This window comes from Rutidosis leptorrhynchoides, chromosome 11 (assembly GCF_046630445.1).
Source record: "Rutidosis leptorrhynchoides isolate AG116_Rl617_1_P2 chromosome 11, CSIRO_AGI_Rlap_v1, whole genome shotgun sequence".
NCBI lineage: Eukaryota > Viridiplantae > Streptophyta > Magnoliopsida > Asterales > Asteraceae > Rutidosis > Rutidosis leptorrhynchoides.
Genome location: NC_092343.1, coordinates 44332894 through 44343620, shown reverse-complemented (window position 1 = coordinate 44343620; position 10727 = coordinate 44332894). Strand labels below are relative to the sequence as shown.

The window sequence follows — 10727 nt, the reverse complement described above, 5'->3', positions numbered from 1 at the left end:
AAGTTAATTAAATTAAATAAAATAACTACATTAAATCAAAGGGGGATGATTCTCACACACACTTTTTTGATCCTTACACACCAATTGAGTATTATTAGAAGAGTAAAAGGTTAAAATAGGTGTGTGAGGATCAAAAAAGTGTGTGAAAAAAGTGTGTGTGAGAATCATCCCCTAAATCAAATATAAATAATAAATAAATAATACATTTTAAATTAAAAAAGAATACATTATATAAATACATAAAATAATTCAAAACCCTAAAATATACCCCGTATTTCAGTTCCCCTCTTTCTATACGATTGGCTCATAAATCTGCTCTCTCATTTCATTTCTATCCAAAATTCAACTCTTTTTACTACTTCTCTTTTACATCTCAATCTATCAGGTATTTCATCTTTTATTTTACATAAATTTTGATTTTTAATTTTTTATATTTTCAATTAATTTACCTGTGAAGAACATCAAACTAGTATAGATCTTCAATATGTAATAACCAATCTACTGTTATTCATATAACTGTTTGAATTTCTCCGTTGACTGAGCATATTATGTTAAATTTGTGTTTGTTCAGATTTTGAGAGGTAAATTAGGGTTTTGAACTTGCTGTCGTGATGGCGTCCAAACGTATATTGAAGGAGCTTAAGGATTTGCAGAAGGATCCTCCTACTTCATGTAGTGCAGGTATAATTAATTAAACTATATATACATGTATATTAAGATTTATATTTATATTATGAAGTTTAATTATTTATCGTATGTTTGATTTGGTAACTGTATTACAAATTGTGTGAAGAATCATCTGTTGGTATGAGATAATATGGATAGATGTTGTTGCATGTTAAGGCTTGTGTGTGCAATGACTTTTACCTTAATAGAGGGTGTGTTTGGCAACAGCTTGATTAGTTGATGTATTGATAAGTCCGAAGATGCTAATAATATAACAAAAGTTTTTATTTTGGCAATTGTTTTGATTTCTTTATGGTGTCATTGGTGTCTAGATTTTTTATTTATTTTATTTTATTTGAATTCGTAGCTGGAAATGTTTGACAGAGTAGTAAGCTTTTGCTTTTTCCTGTTATCAGTGGCTAGAACATTTTTTTTTTTTTTTTTTGATGATGATTGTTACTAAGGTTTTTTTTTTTTTTTTTTTTTAATATTATAGGTCCTGTTGCTGAAGACATGTTCCATTGGCAAGCAACAATTATGGGACCGTCTGACAGCCCATATTCCGGAGGCGTATTTCTTGTTTCAATTCATTTCCCTCCTGATTATCCTTTCAAGCCTCCTAAGGTAGTTTTGCTGAGAATGATTGTTATTTGGTTACTTGACTTGTGTAGTATTTTCAGTGTTAGTCATGCGCTCATGCCCATTTGGAAGAATATTTTTTTTATTATAGATAGAATCGTTAGAAAACAATTACACCTTGCTTTCTCGGGGTCATTGTTTAAAGTAAGAGGGGGCGGCGTATCTTGTACAGCTTTCATTGCTTCTACTAGAATGATAATGGACCAGCACTTAAGGTAGGAGAAGAGGGTGCAGAACAAGGATGGTGAAAACATTTTGAGCTTGCTGTTTGCAAAAAGGATCTTGCTTTAGTTATAATAAATTAATATTAATAATACAACTAAAATTGATTGCTTACACAATGCTAACATAGCTGACAAGGGTCATTAATCAAGACAGTTTTAAACTTGCATATTGATACTAAATTCACGCTCTAGGTAACATGCAGTAAATCATTGTTGCTCATAATTTTTCTTTACTCTTGTCGCCATGTCGGATTTAGCCATTACCTTTAGCGTTATTTCTGCATTTGTTGAGGCTTCTTTTGATCGCTTTATGCTTTAAAGCTGTGATGTTAGGTGTATCGTTTATCGAGTCTTGTATCTGATATATGTTATTATTAAAAAAGGGGTTTCCTTTTTATCGATGTTACATAATAGTCTGGTGACTAATATATGTTATTATTCAGGTTGCATTTAGGACTAAGGTTTTTCACCCGAACATTAACAGCAATGGTAGCATTTGCTTAGATATTCTGAAGGAGCAGTGGAGCCCGGCTTTAACAATCTCAAAGGTTTGGTCTTTAACAATCTTTTGTGAATTTTTTCATTTGCGCTGCTGCATACCTATGTATTTATGTAGCATTGATTTTTCTATCTCACATTACACATGGGTTGGTCTAAATTTGATTCAAGTTGAAAAGGGTTTGGTTCTGCGTTTTTCCTTTAGATGTTTGGTAATAGAAAATGAAATGCCCTTCATAGCTTCTCCATATATATATATATATTTTGTAACGAGTTATAACTTATAACCAGTACTCATATAATAACATAATATGTTGATCAAGATTGCAAAAATCGATACTCGGGGAGTACTTGGTCGGGAATTTTACGTGTAGTATTAATGGTTTCTAAATAACTTATGTATCAATTCAAAAGATATATGGAGTATTAACTTGTACAAGCAAATTCAAAAATCGATACTCTACTTGTACAAGCAATTCAAAAATCGATACTCTACTTTTGAGAGTGTTTCACTCTGGGTGAAGAAATGACTTGTCTTTATTCTCGGATAGGGGAAAGATTGTCTACATCTCACCTCCCCCATACACCACTTATGTGGTATTGGGCTTTGTTGTTGTTGTTGTTGTTGTAACTTGTACAAGCAAATTCAGGTATATTTAGGCCTTTTGTGACTAAAGGAGTACATAAAATCAAGCTTAAATTTTGCACATCATGTTTAACTTCCACTTTCATACAATCAGTGAAATTTTCAACACTTCCGAATAGTATATCCATGTCACCGTCTTCAAATTACTTGTGCTTCTACATCATTTTAGCTTTATCTTGTTAAAACAATGTTTTATATGTACGTGTAATTAAACCATTGTTGATATGATTTGCAGGTGTTGCTTTCCATCTGCTCCCTGTTATGCGACCCAAACCCCGATGATCCTTTGGTGCCCGAAATCGCGCACATGTACAAGACCGACAAGTCCAAGTACGAGGCCACTGCTCGTAGCTGGACACAAAAGTACGCCATGGGATGATCACAAGAACGTATCCTTGGCATGTTTGAACGATTGGGTGGCTTTTATAATCAGCATGTTGTGGGTGGCGGACGTTTAATAATAAATTGTTAGTAAGACCTTTGTTTTTGTTTTTTGTTTTTTGGGTGTTTGTTAAGAAGCTTTGCAAGGCATTGAACATTTCGTCTGAATTTGTGTATATTTTATTTTGAATGAAGGGAAAAAATGGTGCTGTAATGGTGAAAATTTGTTGTTTCAGTTAATTGATTGCCTTTGTGATGTATGCTATTGATGTTAGTTCTGGCTAATTTAGCTATGAATAGGGCAATTTGGGCTATATGGTTCGAACCTAATGTTCATCGACATGAGCCGTGTCAAATGAGTTGGATGGGTTGAACGTATATTAATTGACTTTTTATTGGCGGTTATCAAAATGTACAAATCTTTTTTGCATATTAACGACGGTTTTAATGGCTGTCATTAGATTTTTTTTTTAATTGCGTAAATTCTTCTACAGCATTTACTTTTAGAATTTTAGTCATCACGGTAATAACTTTGCTTTTATATAGGAGGCTAAATGTGTATGTTGGTCGACCCAAGTGCGACCTGATCTAAAATGTACCTAAAATCATGATCAACTACATTAGAGTATTTGATGACCCAAGTGCGACCTGATCTAAAATGTCCCGAAAATCATGATTAACTACATTATGAGTATTTGATTTGGGCTTGTTACCAATCTAGTTGACTTACCTATTTCGACACCTTTTCGACCTGTGCCATTCTTGGCAGATCAAGACTGGGTTCCTTTGAACCTGAGTTGGCAGTATCCCAGGTTGGATCTTACCCACATACCACTTAAGTCAAGTTTCGGTGGTACTATATGTTACCTATTAGGGTGTATAGTTATAATATTATGCATTATTTATCATTGGGGCAGTGCTTAAGTAGTCAGCAAAACTTCTAGTGAAGTTGTTTCTCGGGTTCAATTATTGATAATGTCCTCTTAAGCCTGATAGGAATTTACACTAGAAGTTACTTTACTTGACATTGGGGTAACACCTGGGTTCCCAACATCTAATGTTTATATGCTAGGAGGGTTTCTCGTTACCAAAAACTATATGTATTTTAGATTTCTTTTTGTATGTATGTATGTATGTATGTATGTATGTATGTATGTATGTATGTATGTATATGTGTGTGTGTGTGTGTGTGTATATATATATATATATATATATATATATATATATATATATATATATATTAGAGTTGTAAATCTCCTTATTTCTCTCTCGTTTTTTGAAGGCAACCGAGACGAGATGTCCATCTCCTGAGATTTCCCGGTCAACGGGGTCAAACCTGGTCAAAACCACGATTTCTCGGATATTCTTGTTCATTTCTCGGATTTTCTCGAAAGATCTCGTAATTTCACATATTTTCTCACGAATGCAAAACTCTCGATTACAACGAATGCAAAACTCTCAATTTAATTTATGTGAGAAATTAGTAGCGTCATAAATAAAAACTATCAACACTAAATAAATAATTCAGGTATATAAAGTACAAAATAAACCAACCTCTTGATTGTTACATAACGATTATAATAATTTATTTTTCTTATACACAGATCCCTTGGACCGTACCGACTCATACGATGAGATAGATTTAAACAATATTGTTGCTTTGTGGCTATCATTTTATTTGAAGACTCTGATACCACATGTCATACCCCGTCCAAATCCATCTGGACGAAGTCACCATATGGTCCCATTGCGATGATCGACTCCAAATGATGGCTTTTAAAATGAGCAAATGCACAGCGGAAGATTTCTTTCATACCTGAGAATAAACATGCTTTCAAGTGTCAACCAAAAGGTTGGTGAGTTCATAAGTTTATCATAAAACAATAAAATTCATCATTTTGATAGACCACAAAATTTAAATCCGGCATGGTACAAATGGGTCCGAATCCTATACCCACCTGTAATGTACATGCGATATCTTTTAAATACAGTACACCTTTCTCGTGTACGCAATCATTTTTCATAAATCTTAGTAACCGTACACATACCTCGTGCACAAAAATAACATACACATAACCTGTGTATAAAATCATTCTCTCGATACATAACATTCACATCAATTGGTGGCAATTATCATGTCCACATAATTCAATGGTGGCAATTATCATGTCCACATAATTCAATGGTGGCAATTATCATGTCCACATAATTCAATAATAATCCGCAGAACTTCTGTCTGCATATGAAAGGACCCGTTCATATACATTATAAACGATTCACAATAGTTGATTACATCGCGAAGTATATTTGACCTCTATATGATACGTTTTACAAACATTGCATTCGTTTTTAAAAGACAAACTTTCTTTACATAAAAAATTGACGGCATGCATACCATTTCATATTACATCCAACTATAATTGACTTAATATTAATCTTGATGAACTCAACGACTCGAATGCAACGTCTTTCAAAGTATGTCATGAATGACTCCAGGTAATATCCTTAAAATGAGCTAATGCACAGCGGAAGATTTCTTTAATACCTGAGAATAAACATGCTTTAAAGTGTCAACCAAAAGGTTGGTGAGTTCATTAGTTTATCATAATCAATTATTTCCGTAATAGTAATAGACCACAAGATTTCAGTTTTCATAAATATCCGTACACTCGCAAGTGCTTAAAAGTATTCTATAAGTTGTAGGCACCCGGTAACAAGCCTTAACATTCATGTTTTACCCTCTGAAGTACACCAGATCAGGTGTGTTTAAAATAACCTCGAAGTACTAAAGCATCCAATAGTCAGGATGAGGTTTGTCAGGCCCAATAGATCTATCTTTAGGATTCGCGCCTACCGTACATAGACAAGTAGTTTAATGTTACCAAGCTAAGGGTATATTTCTGGTTTAAACCCACATAGAATTAGTTTTAGTACTTGTGCCTACTTCGTAAAACATTTATAAAACAGCGCATGTATTCTCAGCCCAAAAATATATATTGCAAAAGCAATTAAAAAGGGAGCAAATGAAACTCATAATACTGTATTTCGTAGCAATTATGTATATGACGGCACTGAACAAGTGCAGGGTTTGTCTCGGATTCACGAACGTATCAATATTATGATTCAATATTGTAGGAAAGTACGTAGACGCAACGAAAATGATAAACGTTAGGTTGACCTCACGAGCAATACCCTCGATCAATACCCATAACCTCCATAGCTATAACCCATAATTTCCTTAGCTCTATCCCGTTTAAAAATTTATTTTGAAATCGTCTGAGTATAACTCCGTCGTAGTATTTTATGTATACTAATAATATCTTGAAATAATACAAAGAAAATATATATATGTAATTCGATTGAGAGAGTTTAGAGAAATATATTTTCAAGTTTCTATGAAATAATGAAACCTATTCAATTCTATTTATAATAGATTTTTGAATTATTAAAGTGAATTATTAAAGTATGAATTATTAAAGTGAATTATTAAAGTATGAATTATTAAAGTAAATTATTAAAGTGAATTATTAAAGTATGAATTATTAAAATGAATTATTAAAGTGAATTATTAAAGTATGAATTATTAAAGTGAATTATTAAAGTATGAATTATTAAAGTATGAATTATTAAAGTGAATTATTAAAGTATGAATTATTAAAGTTAAAGTAAAGTAAAAGTAAAGTAAAGGTAAAGTTAAAGTATAGTAAAAGTATAAAACTATATACGTATAATACGCGTATAAATATATATAATATTAATTTAAATCGTTATATATATTTAATAAAATAAAATATAAATATCGTTATCTTTATCATACTGGTTAAGTAATAAGTTGTCAAAAGTGGTTCTAGATATTTATAAAAGATATATACGTTTTAATAATAAAGTTCTTTTTAAACTGAAAACGTTTTTTGTACTTTTGAAACTAAATCAAATAAATATGATAATTTTGTTTTCCAAAACTAAATATATTTAAGAATCATTTTGTTAAAAGGTTAAAATAATGGAAATCGTTATATCATAAAATATTTTAAAAAAGTAGAATTATATATATTCATAATAGGTTTCAAGTTTTTAAATTACAGTCTATTGGTGAAACATGGGATAAAGTCCAAAGGTTAAATAAACGTATGAAATCATCTTAATGAAAAATGTCGAGTTACTTAACTTGTCGATATCCAACATCTAAGTTATTTACACTCCACGTTCTTATTTTCATATTAAATAAAATGAAAATTAACATAGTTATCTTATCAAGGTCACGAGGACAATATTATAAAACATGCCTTGGAAATTAAACAGGAATTTCCACTAACCCTTGTCTAGTTCCCGTTAATTGACACATTATAAATCACTTTACCATTTTTCGAATGTTGTCAAAAAGAATAGATTTCTTAAATCACAGTGGACCTCATAACATAGGCCCGTAATCATATCATAATGTATCTGATAATTCAATCATTTGATATTATCTCTTAATTCTGTCGATAAATATATCGAAACAAATACGTTCATGTAAAGTATCATATATCTAATACTTTGTTAATGTTTTCAGTTAATGTTATATATTATATATACATATCTATATACTAATAATTGTTCGTGAATCATCGAACACGGTCAAAGGGTAATTGATTACATGAATGTAGTTCCAAACTTTTTGAGATTCAACATTACAAATTCTGCTTATCGTGTCGGAAACATATAAAGGTTAAGTTTAAATTTGGTCGGAAATTTCCGGGTCGTCACAGTACCTACCCGTTAAAGAAATTTCGTCCTGAAATTTGATCGAGGTCGTCATGGCTAACAATAAGAATGTTATTATGACGAATATAAGTTGATTCATAGGGTTTTATCATGATTGAGAAATATGGATAAAATAATTCGATTACTCGAAACGTATGAGTGAAGCTATCGTAAAAGAGTGAAATGAGAAAATAGGGATTCATCTTATCTTTTAACGTCATCACGGTTGATCTCCGGATTAAAGAAAATCTTTGTAATCTATATAGGATTTGATTCTTCGGTGATTAAGGAAATTATGATCCTCTTTGATTTAATGCGATGATTCATCTCGATTTTTCTGTCGGATATTTCACTATAAATCCACCTCCTTCGTTTCCTTTTAATTCACACCTTCTATTCTTTCTCCCTCAATTCTTACTTTAAAATTATTCGTCAATATGCTTCATCCAGTGCTGATTCTCGATATACTCCTCACTTTCATATCTTTCGTTCTTCTTTTTCATCTTCCTCCAGAAGAATCTATTTACTTCTACTATACTCTTGGTTTTATAGTGTTTTTAGTTCTCCCGTATCTTTATATTGCTATATGCATCGATATATACGGTTTATAGTTTCTGGGTTGTTGTTGGGTTTTATATCTTCCCTTATATTTCGATGTCCCTGCTTCTGTCTTCTATAATCATTGTCATCCCCAATTAATGCTCTCTTTTATTTGCTGCGATTTATACCCCAATTTCTATTTCGGAGTTTTGTCCTTTCGTTTCTTCTTCTTGCGATTAAGCACCGCTTGTAATGGTCCAGAATTCGCATATATGAATTTCGGAATGAACATTGTTAATGTTCTAAGAAGGAAATTGTAATGGCACGATTTTGACTTGTCAAATTACTAGAATACCTCGGAAAAGGCCGAATCATCAAGAAATATTTTCTTGATATTTTAGAGGTTAAAGAGAATACAAGAGTCGTGTAACATAGCACATGATGACGTTATGATCTGTGAATCATCACGTTCCATTTAGAAACTCAGCATGACTTACTGTAATATAATCACGTTGATCAAGTGTCATTATATTATACTAGTTCATGCTTCAGTTCCCAACACTACTTCAAAAATATTCCTATTTTAAATTCGAAAGTTTCAGAATTTAGAAACTAAAATAGTTTCTTTTATGATGTAATACAGACAGAACGAAGAGGTAAATGATTTCAGATAAGAATAATTATGAAAATATCTTCAGAAATATGGAGGATATTTATAATGAAAGATACGATGATATCTTAAAATTTCTAATATCAGAGGATGATGAAGAATATTGTCCGTAAGGGTTTAGAGTCAGGAGTAAGGTATTCGATAATAACTTCAGCAGACACGGAATCATTTGGATTCTTTGAAGGTAGATTTCGTCCTAGTGATTAATCCACAGCCTTCTTCATGGTTTGCTCAATCCGTATTTTTCAGTACCAAATCTTCTCTTTTTCTAAGCTTTGCCAACACACTACTCTTTATCATCAAACTTTTTACTGTTAAGGTCGTTTATAGTTTTTGCTGCTTCATCAGTATTTCGAGAACTAGTTCGCAGTTTAGGGTGTTTTTCAGAAACTTCACATTCAAAGTATATAAGTCCAGAAGATAGACATATAATTGTTGGCGTAGACATGCTGCGAGATTTCAAAATACTGATTGCTAATTTCTGATGATTCGTATGGCAATTCTCGTTACAAGATGCAGATGAGTAAATGATGGGGTTTTGATAAATATAAAGATTTTTCGGAAAGTCAAAGATCAATGAAGTTGTTAATAAGTTTACTGCTAATGTGGCGAGATATGAAAGGTTCCCCGGTAATAATGATGAAGGGGTAATCATTATAATAAGGCTTATTCGAATGAACAATTGAAGTTGGTTTGCTGGAGCTGTGACAAAACCGTCTATTTTTAGAAGGGATTGAAAAGTTATTTTAGCTAGTAAATGCCAAAAGGCCTGACATGGATACATGTTAAATTATGACTTTGGTTTCAAGAGTTTTTCAGGTACGTAACTGTGGATAACATGTGGTTGGATCATCATCTCGATTGTTCATTATTTGAAGTGTCTTCAGGTATTTCGAAGGGCTTGAACACAGATTATAATCGTTAATATACATACGATGTTCTAACACAGTTTTGAAGTTAAAGTATAGCTTTGAAAGATGTAAGAATCTAAGAGTGATGATACTGGTTATAACTTGAATTGAATTCGGCGATTTCAAAATCAGAATATGTAATTAGATTTTTGAATGAGTATGGTTGTTTTGATTTCTATAAAAGAATGTATATTGTTGTGAAAGTAGGGAGTATAATGGATGATTTGCTGAATCAGATTCGAAGAATGTAACATATTAATTGTGAATTTATATATCTCTCGGGTATTACCTACCCGTTAAAAAAAATGTCACAATTAATATTCTGTACAAAAGAATTTTATTACAGTGTTTATGGAAATATATGTGTATATTTCTTCAGATGTAATATAGATTTAATGAATTAATATTAAATTAAACTCACTTGATTTATGGTTAAGGCTAGGATAGATAATTTCTAAACTTTAGAAATTACATAATCGTCGTAGAATGTTTTCCCAATGAAGTTATGAATCAATACTTCATCGTTGTGGTATTCCTTAGTATCTATAGGGCGTATGACGTCGATGCTCATGGGACAGATTGTGAAGTTGAGGTTTGCGATGCGGTTGTTGTTGGTGGTGGTAATGGTACTGTTGATGTTGTTGATGGTGGTACTGGTTATGTTGCTGGTGCTGCTGCTGGTGTTTGTAACCTTTGCACCATATTCTCCAAAGCCACTACCCGAACGCGAAGCTCGTTGAATTCTTCTATTACACCGGGGTGATTGTCGGTTCGGACGAGCGGATAAATAAGATCTAGAATTTGGT

At 32.0% G+C, this 10727-nt stretch overlaps 1 protein-coding gene across 1 annotated transcript; it reads left to right on the top strand.

Annotated features, from left to right (window-relative positions):
* The first annotated feature begins 270 nt into the window (after positions 1-270).
* On the top strand, positions 271-3314 carry LOC139877169 (ubiquitin-conjugating enzyme E2 28-like). Its single transcript, XM_071864582.1, has 5 exons — positions 271-385; positions 572-681; positions 1163-1290; positions 1973-2077; positions 2909-3314. Exons 2-5 carry the CDS (start codon positions 612-614, stop codon positions 3050-3052), a joined length of 447 nt encoding a protein of 148 aa, XP_071720683.1. The 5' UTR covers positions 271-385; positions 572-611; the 3' UTR covers positions 3053-3314.
* Positions 3315-10727: the final 7413 nt, after the last annotated feature.

Bases quoted from the DNA above. Each gene is read 5' to 3' on its own strand.
- LOC139877169 (XM_071864582.1), top strand. From the start codon at position 612: ATGGCGTCCAAACGTATATTGAAGGAGCTTAAGGATTTGCAGAAGGAT. The intron at 1,291-1,972 runs GTAGTTTTGCTG...GTTATTATTCAG, and splicing joins ATCCTTTCAAGCCTCCTAAG to GTTGCATTTAGGACTAAGGT. The intron at 2,078-2,908 runs GTTTGGTCTTTA...TATGATTTGCAG, and splicing joins CGGCTTTAACAATCTCAAAG to GTGTTGCTTTCCATCTGCTC.